The following is a 12,512-nucleotide window of genomic DNA, read 5'->3' on the forward strand; positions in this document are numbered from 1 at the left end:
GGGGGGGGGGGGGGGGGTTTCCACACCTTATAAAGAATGCTTTGTTCCCCTCTCCAAACAATGTGGGATCTCACAGTCCACCCTCATTGGGGGCCCAACGTCCTCGCCGCCATACTACCCGGTGTCTGGCTCTGATACCATTTGTAACAGCCCAAGCCCACCACTAGCAAGCTTTCCCTCAAGGTTTTAAAATACATTTGTCAGGGAGAGGTTTCCACATCCTTATAAATAATGCTTCGTTCTCCTCTCCAACCAATGTGGAATCTCACAATCCACCCCCTTGGGGAACACTGGCACACTACCTGGTGTCTGGCTCTGATACCATTTGTAACAGCCCAAGCCCAGGCCCACCACTAGTAGATATTGTCCTCTTTGGTCTTTCCTTTCCAGGCTTTCCCTCAAGGTTTTAAAATGCATTTGTCAGGGAGAGGTTTCCACACCCTTACAAAGAATGCTTCGTTCTCCTCTCCAACCAATGTGGAATCTCACAATCCACCTCAACGTTGGCACAGTTCCTGATGTCTGGCTCTGATACCATTTGTAACTGCCCAAGTCCACCACTAGCAGATATTGTCCTCTTTGGTCTTTCCTTTCCAGGCTTTCCCTCGAAGTTTTAAAATGCATTTGTCAGGGAGAGGTTTCCACACCCTTATAAAGAATGTTTCGTTCTCCTCTCCAACCAATGTGGAATCTCACAATCCACCCCTGGGGGGCCAGCGTTCTCGCTGGCACACTACCCAGTGTCTGATTTTGATACCATTTGTAACAGCCCAAGCCCACCACTAGCAGATATTGTCTTCTCCAGGCTTTCCCTTCTAGGCTTCCCCTCAAGGTTTTAAAACGCATATGTTAGGGAGAGGTTTCCACACCCTTATAAAAAATGATTCATTCACCTCTCCAACCAATGTGAGATCTCACAAAAACACTCCACTCTCTTAAATCATACATTGTTCGAAATGTAGACGCCGAAAAACAAAAAACAAGAAAATTACCATCGAGTTCCTTCCAAAGCCCAATTGTCTTTCAATGTCATCCATTTCATAACACACTACATGACCACCATCTCCTAATTTAACAACAAATAATAAGAATAATGAGTATATCTTTTAAAACCATAAACCAACTCTACAGAAACTGAGCATGCTCTAGGACACTCACCAAGGCCTATGTCCCTATATACCGTCCTAGCACCAAAAAGGAAAACATCTGAATCTGAAGTAAAACATCCATCCTGATCAGAAAATGATGCTTTAATAATAGCAATGATGTTCAAGACAACAGAGATGCAAAAGCAATAAGCATGTGGAGCACTCAAACATTATAACTAAGACTCAACTTACACATAATAGCTCTGAATTTAGTAATGCACATTGTGCTTCCCCTTCCTCGAGCCTACATTCAGAGGTATATGCAAAAAGATTCAAGTGCTCAGGAGACAGAAAACCATAAGCTTCTGATTGAAAATTTAATGAACAAAGCATTTACCCATCTAGACAAGGGATACCAAGCGTCAGTCCTAAGGCTTTTGCCTCTTTGATCATTAAAGAGAACTCAGAACCCTTGTTTCTTTTCAGTGAGGATATTTGCTGGGAATTTGTGTCATTTTTAACAACCTGTCGTGTTGCATCTTTGGTAAGTAACATTCAAGTAAAAAGGAGAAATGAAACGAAAGTGGGTTATGAGAATTCCCACCTCACTTCCATTGTTCAAACGGCGTCTATAAGTTGAAAGTTTGATGCCAGGAATTGAACCATCTACAAACAGCAAAAAGAAAGCAAAATTAAACGAGAGCCCATCATTTGTTGTTCATAATAGCTGTGTAGTTTCATGTGGAGCATGCCTGTAACGAAAATAAGGCTGCAATTCAAGGCAATGAGCGCTCGAAGGCGGTGAAAGAGCCCTTTCAGGTAAATCTTCTGGTTCAGACAAGAATGCGATTTGCTTACATTTTGAAGCTGAACCATCCAACACGAGAGATCGATGCATAGCCGCTTATTCCTGAACCCCAATTCAAAATCCCAAAAACTCAAAAGAAGAATACAGATACAAATCCCCTGTTTGGTTGCCGAGAAAATGAAGGAAAACACTTACTGAAGACGATGAAGTGGGAGAGTTTTCTTGCACGATTCTAAGATATCCCACAAGTTCTTTACCCCCATTTCTCCCGCGGAGAGGTTTCGGCTTGTGGGGGTCCTTGATTTCTTAGTTTTCGCTTTTCTTTTAAGAAATGAAATGAAAAATGAAAAGAGAATAAAGGGATTTCGTTTTGTTTTAATATTATTGTGGCAGTGGCTCAAAACCCACGTCTTGTTTTCAAAAACAAATTCTTTTGGGGGTTAAAGTTCCATAATTAGTTCCAAAAACAAATTATGAAGTTTCTTTCACTTTTGAAACCAAAGAAAGGGTTCCACTTTCCACTTTGCAGATATACCCATTACCCAGAACAGCCCGCTCTTTTTTCAAATCTAGAACTTATTCCTCCGCTCTTAAAGCTTATTAAAAGCTTCGATATTTCCCCTTTACTCTTCCGTTACAGCAGACGTTATTGGAACCTCTAGCGGTTTCAATCCTCTGCTTTACTCCCAGATACGTTGCCATAGTCCTCCACTTCAATCGGCGGTACATTTGAATCGAGTTACGTTTTGAACTTACAGATGGGTGTAAAGAACAATCGTAAGATCCAGAAAAGAGGGTCGTAGTCAAATGTGAAAGGGGAGAGTTGTAGAGGATAATGAATGGGGTCCGACACGTTTATATGCCTCGCAGGGTGCTTCTCAGAACACGTGGTTAGAAAGAATATTGTGTCGGAATCCTTCATTTTTATAGCCTCCTGAAGGGATTTGACACCAAAATCAGACTCTTGGCGAGCCCAAAAGAGAGAAAAACATAGAGGGGAAAGAGGGTTATTGAGATTGGCCGGTGGGTTTCGCCGGAAAGTCTGAATGATGAACCAGAAGTCGGAGGAATGGCTACCCCCTGGCTGGACGGTGAAGGTCAAAGTGAGGAAGAGTGGCAAAAAGGATAAGGTACTGGTTTTCATTTCCTTTTTGCTTGGATTTTTACTTGCATTTTATGAATCAATAGATCTTTGGCTCTTGATCTACTTTCTTTTTCATGCTGCACTTGCATAGATTCTTGTGCTGTTTCTGAGCTAACAACATATCGTTGTTCTTCCTGTTCTTCCTGTTCTTGACTATGAATTCTACATGAGATTTCATTATGATTTGCAATGTTAATATGAAAAGATCTGATTCTAATGTTGCAGTATTATTATGAACCCTCAAGTCAAATGAGATTCAATTCTAGAGCAGAGGTGTTTAGATATCTCAAAACTGCTGCAATCTGTTATCCTGAATCTGAAGAGAGCAGAACCTTCAAGCAATCACAGAACAATGTCTGTCAAAAGAGTCGACCCTCTACTCTATTTCTTTTGTTTTCAATTTTATTGTTATGAACTTCATTGATTTTTCTTCAAAAACTTGTATTATTCAAGCAATCTAGGTGGAAGTTAAGAAGACTTTAGCAAAAGGGTTACCTCCTGGATGGATCAGAGAAATCAGAGAAACCAAGACTGCTAATAGGATAAGAAGAGATTCAGTAATTCATCATCTATTTCCTTTATGTCGTTTTCATTTGTCGTGTTGTTTCGGCTTCGGATATGCTCTCGAACCGTGAACTTAGTCTAATCCGCATATTTAGTGACCATAAGATTGTAAAATGCTGAAGAACAAGCAAGTTTACAGATGAACTTTTGTTTGCAGTTTTACATTGATCCTGTAAATGGAAATGTATTTCGCTCGATAAGGGAAGTACATCGGTATCTAACAAGTGGAACAGTGAGCCGATTAGCGTATAAATCAAGGGATCAGAGAGGCATCGACGTTGAGTTTCAACATGATGATATCTCTGTGAGTTCTCTAATGATGCTCCAAGTTCGAGTTTCAACAAACTTTGGTTTTATCATCTTTGCCCTTTGATTAAACTTTTGTCTTTCCCTCTCGTTCGTAGTCGCCCGCTGTCCCCAAGAAAGAGATGCAAGCTATTGGCAAAGCAAGGAGACAGATAATATGGAACGAGAACTTGTTGGAACCCCGTGAAATAACGAACGATGAAGCTATTTTTCCGAATGCTACGAGTGTCGGAGAAAGCATGCCTCATTCTGAACCTGATTCGAGTCATGGTATAGTTTTGAACATAGCTACTTTAGATAGCAAATTCTTTCATTCCTTATGGATTTGACCCCTTCTGCCAGTTGAAGGTTAAGGTGAATTCAGTGACTGCTGCAGGAGAAATAGGCATTGACGTGCATTGTTCAACTCTACCAGAGCAATCAGATGGAAAGAATGATTTTTTTGAACTTGTGACGACTCCTAGTGATGGACCAACAAAGAATGAGAGTAAAAAGAGACAAAGGAAACCTAAAGACATGAACTTGACTCGCCGTGCTTCAAAACGACTTGCAGGGCTCCAAGCTGAGCCAGTGCTTGAAGTGAAAACAGGTCGCCGAGCACGTCCAGGTGCATGTGAAGAGTCTGATAAGCAAGCAGTCAGTAGTACAACTAAGTCAGTGTCTCAATGTCTTGAGAATCCTGATGTCAAGCATGGGACAAAGGGCATCATTGATCCTTCTAAAAGTATTAACACAAACCCAGATTCAAGTAGAAAAGATGATGTAAAACAAGACCCTATTCTTAAATTGCCAGTGGAGGACTTATTGGCTGATCCTTGCATTGCATTTGCAGTCAAAACTCTAACTGGAGGAGTTTTTGACGCATCCATAAGCTCAGAACTTTCACTGATGCCAAACGATATTGATCGTCCTTCAAATGAGAGTAGAAGCCTAGGCCCTAATGAGAAGTTGCCATCTTCGGAACTTCCTGTTAATCGAATCGGGGTAGTAGAGAAGCTAGAATCAACTTTGGAGTTGCCAGTAGGGGAAATATTGGCAGACCCTTGCATAGAATTTGCTATTAAAACTCTAACAGGGGAAATCCCTCTTGATGACAGTCCAGATATTGAGGATTATTTTCACCAACTTAGCACCTCGAAAACGCAAGGATCTAGTTCAAATGCCTTGAATAGTTTCGGTTCGGATCACTTCTACAAGATGAATGTTCAAAGCCAGAAGCGGCAGGTTATTCAAGCTCTGGAGGCATCTCCAAATATTAACTTCCAAAGCTGTGGAACTGGTTTACACCAACAAAAATGTAACAACTTTATAAGAATAAAGGATGACAAAGCTTAGATCATTTGTATGAAACATGATAGGCCAACATTGCCTATGAAAACATTTTCAGGATCAAACGCATGTAATTCTGTACTTGTTTGGTTGGGAAATCTAATGCTACCAATTAGCCCTTGAATCAAGATTTTCATTACATGTTTGTAGTAAAGCTAGATAACAGGTGACAGGAAGCCAGATTGTGTGGGTGCCCTCAGGCCGGAGGATGCATGAATTAGGGGCCTCTAACGCCTGTCAATGAGAGAAACATTCCCAATAAGTACCAAAGAATTATCTCAAGTGGCTAATACAGATGTTTGAACTCGATTTTCCAAGTTCTATGAAGTTCATAAGGAAGCTCAGCTAAAGAAATCAGAAACATAAATCAACTAAATTTGTTTCATATTTGGATATAAGCAGCAGAATCAGAAGACGCCGCACCTGCTCGAGCTCTCAATGTTTCGGTTCTCTTACTTCTTTCCATTATATCGACTAACCATTCAACACTGTCCTTTATCCCCATCCTGGAATCAAAACAATGAAGAATTTCAGCTTTCTAGAATGTTTTCTGCTGGTGAAGGATAATTTAATGGATAAAAAGCAGGCATAAAGCATATATTAGATGTCTACCGATGTCGGATCTCATCCCGTAATCCCATTACGAAAGAACTTTAGTGTTCTTGAGATTATGTAAATAGGATATATATACGTACCCATCATAGCCAGAAACAGCTTCAAACATGTAAACTCTTTCATCCAATTTTTTAAGATCCAGATAACGAGAAAGTTCTTCAGCTGATACTGCTTCAGAAAGATCCTGCATCCATGAATTCAATGATGTGACAACTCCAAATCAAATGTAAAGAACAAGATGCAAAATATGAGAAGAAACTTGATTTTGGGAAGATATTTACTATATGATCGTCAACAATACAACTTAATCTCATTTGTTTTCCAATTTACGATTGAATCATCACTGGTTCTCACCTGCTTGTTTGCTAAAACCAAAAGTGGAGCTCCTTGCAGATCCTCGTGTCGAAGAACTTTCTCTGGGAAAGAAATTCAAAATAATATCAACGCATCATATTCAAGTTCTATCACTGCTGATACCAACATAATTAAGGTATGGCCACCCTATGGCATCACCTACCCAGTGCAGATTTGGAATCTTCAAATTTTGATGGACAAGCAGCATCGATTACATAGATCACAGCATGTGCCTCTTCATAATATTTCTCCCAAATAGACCGAAGGCCAGGCTGCAATAATTCAAAAAGAGGGAAAAAAAACAGAGATAAATAACACATTCAAATCCCCACCCACAAAACAAAAATGTAAGAGAGAGAGAGAACAAGATTCTACAAAACTCTTAAAGACTTTAGATAATGTATTTAGCATAAGGAAAGCTAGCACCAAAAATCTGTGTGAGATCCCACATCGGTTGGAGGGGAGAACGACACATTTCTTATAAGAGTGTAGAAACTTCTCCTTAAGAGACGCGTTTTAGAACTATGAGACTGACGACGATACATCAAAAGTCAAAGCAAATAATATCTGCTAGCAGTGGGTTTGGGCGGTTACAATCTGGCAACTTAAATATCAGCTATAATATGTGGGTTTACAGCATGCTTGGCACGAAGGGTTAAGCCAAAAGCGACACATGTATGCATTGCATTTAAAAAATCTATATTACAACACCATTGTTCATTACATATCCATACCTGACCTCCCAGATCCCAGAAGACAAGTTTTGCATTCAACACCTCTAGACGCCCAATATTGAGTCCAACAGTTGGAACAATCCGATCAGGGGAGAGACCTTCCAAGTTCGAGTATAATGACTTCAACTTCTCAAGCAAAGTCTACACGAAAAAGTTAAAAGTGAATGGAAAGAAGAGGAGCTGAAAACATACCGGAAACTTTGAAGAAATAACTATGTACAATCAGTCAAGAGGGAAGAGGTTTACCGTTTTTCCCGCCTTGTCGATTCCTAGGATGAGAACATGAAATTCTGTCTTACTAAATATGTACTTCCAGAGGCCATAAAATAAAGAGAACATTGTGTCTTTTCAGTTTACTTGGGGTATTAGTTGCTCTTAACCCTTGGGATCAAACTTCATAACTTCAAACTCTCCTTTGGCCAACTTATTCTGCAACTCCACAAGCAGAATAGAGATGACTTCCTTGGATAGAACAGTAAATCAAACTAAAGATCATTCCACTTTAAAATAGTTTTGCATCGGTAATCGCCCCTCGCTCCCCTAAACATATTGTTCTAGAGAGAAACAGGGAGGCAGCTCAGAGAATTCATTAAACATAATAGATGTGACAAATTATATACCATTCAGCATGAATCTCTCTTAACCAGAATTGATTTCATTTTAACCTCCTAATTATGGTTCATTAACTTCTAAGAACTTCAATTACATTTCAACAAAAAGTACCCTCTACCAAGAAGTTAGAGGTTCAAATAATATGATAAACTTAAGATTCAACAAATTCATGAAAGATTTCACTTCAACGCAAATATGAACTCTATTAAATCATCAGCCTTCTCCATAATTAAAATCCAAATGAAGGGTAATTTATTTTTAAACTCACTGTCTCTTCTCCTATCCATTAAGCCCGGTTCCATGAGAATTCAAATTATAGCTCAAATTTAAAAACTCAAGCAAATCTGCAAAGCTTTTGCAAAGTCAATGAAAGTTCAGACATAAGAAGAACAATCCAAGCTTGGTGTTAAAACATCACAGGATTTCAAAAGCAACCTCCATAGAAATGTTGTTGTCAAGGGGGAAAAAACGAAAGAAAATACAACAACACACTCCCTTGCTCATTCATAGCTTCGTATAAAAAAGGGGTTCTATACACCGTTTCATAAAATCGTTTCTACAAGCCGAGAAATCTTTTCAGAGGCGATTCAAAGCAAAAGTATCGTCCACCATATTCCAAATGGCAAACCATATGCACCATCGAGGGTGGAAATGAGGAGCAAAAGACACACAATAAGAATCGAAATCAACTTCATACGAGAATCCGTGTTACTCAAAATATTGCAATAGAAAAGATCAAACATCGAGCGACCCGAAACAATTGCAATGAAACACAGGAGAATTCCATCATAAACAAAAATGGAAATGGAAAAATACCCAGTTGAGTTTTGGCGATCGAAGGCCGTAAATGAATCAGATCAGGCAATTTGATGCAAATTTAATTGAAACCCATTACAAATTCGGATCGATAAAACAGATATAAAGTCGGATTCAAAGTGTACTAAAGAAGGGATTAGTGAAAGAAGTGGCGCTAGTGCAGGGCTTTACCTGAATTCAGTGCAGCAAAGACGAGCTCCCACCGTCTGAAAGTAAACCAAAATTCTGTCTCAGACTCCCAATTTCTCCCGATTGCCGCAATTGCAAAGCAATGTTCTCCCACTCCCTACCACCAATAGATTTTTTTTTTTGGTGTTTAAAAAGTTTTGACTATTATTATTTCTTAAATTATAAACTTTCAAAAAAAATTAATTTTTTTAGGGTTAAAATTTATGTTGTAATATTTTAATTTATAAAATATTATAGAATTGATTAGAACGTTTAATATTTTTAATATAAAAGTAAATAGAATTTATTCATTAAAAATTTTCTTTGAATTTATATAATTATTAGTTTAATATTTTTATTGATATTATTTAGAATATAAATTAGATTAATAATAAAAATCTAGTTTAAATTAGTGCACTATAAAAGAGGATGGTCCGTTGAAACAGGGTAACAGAGTTTCCGTCTCAATGGCTTCCCAATCGCCGCCTTCTCTCGCCTCCCGCATATGCTCCGAAATAGCTTCCGTCTTCTCTAAACCCACGCGCCAACACTCGCCGCCGCTGGAACTCCTGGTGTCCGAGCTCTCCGCCGCTGCGGCCCGAAAGGCGAGGGTTTTCCTCTATGGCGTCGGCCGTGAGGGTTTAATGCTCAAAGCCCTCTGTATGCGCCTCGCTCATCTCGGCCTCTCTTCGCACCAGGTCTTTGATATGAACGCGCCGCCAATCGCCGCTCATGACCTACTCATTGCGTCGGCCGGCCCCGGCGGGTTTTCGACTGTCGATGCGATTTGTTCCGTGGCCAGATCCAACGGCGGTAGGGTTTTGCTGCTGACGGCCCAACCGGAGACCGGCTCGTCCGTGAAGCACGCTGATGTGATTTGCTACGTTCCGGCGCAGACCATGGCTGACGACGAGGAATCAATGACGGAGACGGCGGTGAAATGTCGGCCTCTGCTTCCGATGGGGAGTTTGTATGAAGGGGCTCTGTTTGTTTTGTTTGAGATGGTGGTGTATCAGTTGGCTGAGGCGTTAGGAGAGAGCCCCGAGGCCGTCCGATCACGCCACACCAATCTCGAATGAACGGATCAGATTCAATATGAGGGTCGTTGGATTTTTTTTTGTAATTTAAATAAATAATGGACTTTATTTTAAATCATAAACGAAAATTAAGTTAAATAATATGTCATTACAATTAGTGATAAAGATATAATTAAAATTGATGTTTTTTTTATTTGAATATTATAGCTAAAATTGGTGCACCATCATTTTCATAATTCAAATTGAAAACAATAGATTTAAAAATAATATATATTTTTTAATTAAAAACTCAAAAGCCATAATTTTTATTATTTAATTGCAACAATTTTATTTACATTCAATTTCGAGTATAATTATAATTTTAATATCTAAAAGACGTATGATTTTTTTTTTTTTGGAATGAGATATTTTTTATATTTATTATATTTATTTCAATTACAATTTATAATAAAATATCGAGTCAAATATAACATGGGGAAAATAGTTAAAATGCAAAAAATAAATAATTAAAAAAGGAAATTGTCAGATCAGCCAACTGGAGTAAATGTCAGTGTCGGGACGGAAAAATGAGCTCAGATCTTTTTGGTTCTCTTCTAAAATATCTCTCTCCTCTCTATTTTATATATTCAGATATTTTCACTGCCATACCCCAACCTTTCTCCACCCGCTCGACTACACTATTCTTGGCTACTCGCTCTCTCATTCCCCCACCTGTCCCTCCACACTCACAAATTTTTATGATACATTTTCGTGACATACAAATATCATCCAATTTCATATTATATTAAATCTAAACAATCCTTAGAATTTTAGATTAAAAAAAAAAGAAAAATAATTTAAAACGTTAAGAGTGTGTTTTATTACTGACTTTTATAACGATGAAATAACTCAACATCAAGGTGTGAAAATTTTTAGTCTAAGACGATAATTTTAAAATCATAAAAGATTTGGTAAAATATACTTAGTGTAATTTATTAGATTTAAAATTAAAATTTTATATTTTAGAAATAATGTTTAAATTTAGAATATTTGGAGTATGGATACAAATTTTAATATTTAATAGGCGAAGAGAGAAGGAAGGCGAGTAGGAAAAGCACATAAGAGGTAATCTGTACTCGCGTTTGGGTCAAGCCAACGCAAAGGAGATGCCAACCTATTGGCTCTCTTCGCAGATCGCTCTATAAAAGCCATCGTAATTAACTCCAAACCCACTGGAAAACTCCATTTTTCTTCCTTCTTCTTCTTCTTCTCTGTGTTTTCTTTCCTCATAAACCCTAGCCATGGCGTCGCACGTGCAATTCAGCAAAACGGGGCCGTTTTGGACCGATGAAAAGCACGTGCACTTCTTGAATTCCATGGAAGCTTCTTTTGTCCGATCCATGTACGAAAATCTGCACCATCGCCGCCGTCTACGGTTGAACCGCCTCCTCCCGGACACTGCTGACTCAACCCTAGATTCGCATCAGAAGTACAGGAAAAACCACCATCCTACCGCCGGTGAGTTTAGGGTTAACGTCAAACAAAAGAGGACGATGATTATTTTCGATTTTTTTTTTTTTTTTTTTACTAAAAAAGGACCAATCAAACAGCGTCAAAACTATACGATAAAAGTGGGAATAGTGAATATTCCTTACGAAGATATTTATATAAATTATATATATATATATATATATATATATATATATATATATATATATATATCAATTAATATTCATTATCAATAAACATATCAATTAATATTCATTCCTTTCTGGCTGCTTGCATTTTCTTTTTTTGTTATTATTGCCTTTTTTTAATTTTTTTAAAAAAAAAAACCTTTTGCCTGTGATCCAGGAGGTGGCAGAATGGACGGTAGATCTAGCAGGAGATCGAGGAGGATATCATCGCTACCGCCTATTTCAATTCAAGATCAGGTTAGTCAGAACTCCATATCAAACATTGCATTTCTTCTTTCTTTCTTTTTTCTCTTCCAATATTAGAAATTGTATATTATATATATCCACACCAATTTTTGTTTTTTTTATAAACTTTTGTTTTTATCCCCTACGAGTTTGGTTGAGTTGAGATAGTGCTCGAATGATTGATTTTTAAAAATATATTTAAACATATTATATTTATCTCTAACATTTGTTATTAACGTCAATAGAGTAGATTGTGTACCCTATTATAGAGTCAGTGATCCCTGAAGTAAGTTGGGTTGATCTAACTAGCCTGAAGCTAGTCAGATTGTAAGTTGGCTAGTCTTGTTAGTCTGAAGCAAACAAACAATTTTTTTTTGTTTTCTAAAATTTTAAGCTAACCCAAATCGAAAAATATCTAATTCTACCCAACTCTAATAGTTTGAATTATGAACGTCGGTTGGTTTGAGTATTTTTTATGGTGACATGTAAAAATAGATCTTAATTAAGAAGGGATTAAAAGTGATTAAATTATAAGTAAGTTGAGTATTATGCCATAATGAAAGTTTAAATTTTATTAATTTATAAATAAATTAATAAAGTCGAAGAAAAAAATATCTGCCTTCAATAAATGAATAATCCAGGATCGATATCTCATAAATTATGCATGAATTAGTTAGAAAATAATGTGTAATTTTTGGTAAGTAATTAATAATTAACATAAAGGGCATGCTTGTGTGATCGGACAGGTGGTCCCACAAATGGAAAATAGAGCAGCTGAGGAAGAAGATGAGGAAGACCATCCAACGTCACCCATCAATCGCTAAATATAATAATATTATTTCTTTGCATTTTTCCACTATTTAATTTTTTATTTTTTTTATGTCTTCTCACTTTATTGGGTTAAATCTAAATTAACGATGGTGTGAAAAAAAAGGTTTAATGGAAAGAATTAAATGTAATTGGGCGGAAGAATTAATTGATTATGTCAAACTTAAATGATTCTAAAAGGGAATGCATTTTAAAATATATTAATGAA

At 37.5% G+C, this 12,512-nt stretch overlaps 5 protein-coding genes across 6 annotated transcripts in view; 3 read left to right on the plus strand and 2 right to left on the minus strand.

The window, feature by feature from the left end:
- The window catches only part of LOC111801603 (flap endonuclease GEN-like 2), a 4,887-nt gene extending 2,639 nt beyond the window's left edge, over positions 1-2,248 (minus strand). The window contains exons 1-7 of the mRNA XM_023685642.1: positions 2,092-2,248; positions 1,841-1,998; positions 1,693-1,754; positions 1,486-1,613; positions 1,341-1,392; positions 1,159-1,231; positions 993-1,066 (exon numbers count right to left, since the gene is read on the minus strand). Of these exons, the coding sequence (XP_023541410.1) occupies positions 993-1,066; positions 1,159-1,231; positions 1,341-1,392; positions 1,486-1,613; positions 1,693-1,754; positions 1,841-1,998; positions 2,092-2,159 (615 nt within the window). The 5' untranslated portion in view covers positions 2,160-2,248. The remainder of the gene's footprint in view (positions 1-992; positions 1,067-1,158; positions 1,232-1,340; positions 1,393-1,485; positions 1,614-1,692; positions 1,755-1,840; positions 1,999-2,091) is intronic.
- A 104-nt stretch (positions 2,249-2,352) lies between these two features.
- LOC111801604 (methyl-CpG-binding domain-containing protein 13) lies at positions 2,353-5,360 on the plus strand. 2 transcript variants are annotated; one of them, XM_023685643.1, is made up of 6 exons: positions 2,353-3,026; positions 3,266-3,394; positions 3,502-3,597; positions 3,762-3,908; positions 4,009-4,180; positions 4,275-5,360. In XM_023685643.1, the coding sequence occupies exons 1-6, from the start codon at positions 2,943-2,945 to the stop codon at positions 5,243-5,245; spliced, it is 1,599 nt and encodes a 532-aa protein (XP_023541411.1). In that variant the 5' UTR covers positions 2,353-2,942; the 3' UTR covers positions 5,246-5,360. The 2 variants fall into 2 exon arrangements, with proteins under 2 accessions (XP_023541411.1, XP_023541412.1); XM_023685644.1 differs by having other exon boundaries at positions 2,375-3,026; positions 4,287-5,360.
- Positions 5,191-8,695, minus strand: LOC111801606 (ADP-ribosylation factor-related protein 1). Its single transcript, XM_023685647.1, has 8 exons — positions 8,542-8,695; positions 7,189-7,371; positions 6,943-7,083; positions 6,372-6,480; positions 6,209-6,270; positions 5,935-6,038; positions 5,663-5,745; positions 5,191-5,473 (listed from the first exon to the last, which is right to left on the minus strand). Exons 2-8 carry the CDS (start codon positions 7,279-7,281, stop codon positions 5,457-5,459), a joined length of 609 nt encoding a protein of 202 aa, XP_023541415.1. The 5' UTR covers positions 7,282-7,371; positions 8,542-8,695; the 3' UTR covers positions 5,191-5,456.
- A 237-nt stretch (positions 8,696-8,932) lies between these two features.
- LOC111802255 (3-hexulose-6-phosphate isomerase) lies at positions 8,933-9,713 on the plus strand. The gene has a single exon (XM_023686555.1). The coding sequence runs from the start codon at positions 9,006-9,008 to the stop codon at positions 9,615-9,617; it is 612 nt and encodes a 203-aa protein (XP_023542323.1). The 5' UTR covers positions 8,933-9,005; the 3' UTR covers positions 9,618-9,713.
- Positions 9,714-10,720: 1,007 nt separating this feature from the next.
- LOC111802424 lies at positions 10,721-12,435 on the plus strand. Its single transcript, XM_023686774.1, has 3 exons — positions 10,721-11,072; positions 11,409-11,488; positions 12,223-12,435. Exons 1-3 carry the CDS (start codon positions 10,856-10,858, stop codon positions 12,298-12,300), a joined length of 375 nt encoding a protein of 124 aa, XP_023542542.1. The 5' UTR covers positions 10,721-10,855; the 3' UTR covers positions 12,301-12,435.
- The last annotated feature ends 77 nt before the right edge of the window (positions 12,436-12,512 follow it).

Source organism: Cucurbita pepo, chromosome LG09 (assembly GCF_002806865.2).
Source record: "Cucurbita pepo subsp. pepo cultivar mu-cu-16 chromosome LG09, ASM280686v2, whole genome shotgun sequence".
NCBI classification, from domain to species: Eukaryota; Viridiplantae; Streptophyta; class Magnoliopsida; order Cucurbitales; family Cucurbitaceae; genus Cucurbita; species Cucurbita pepo.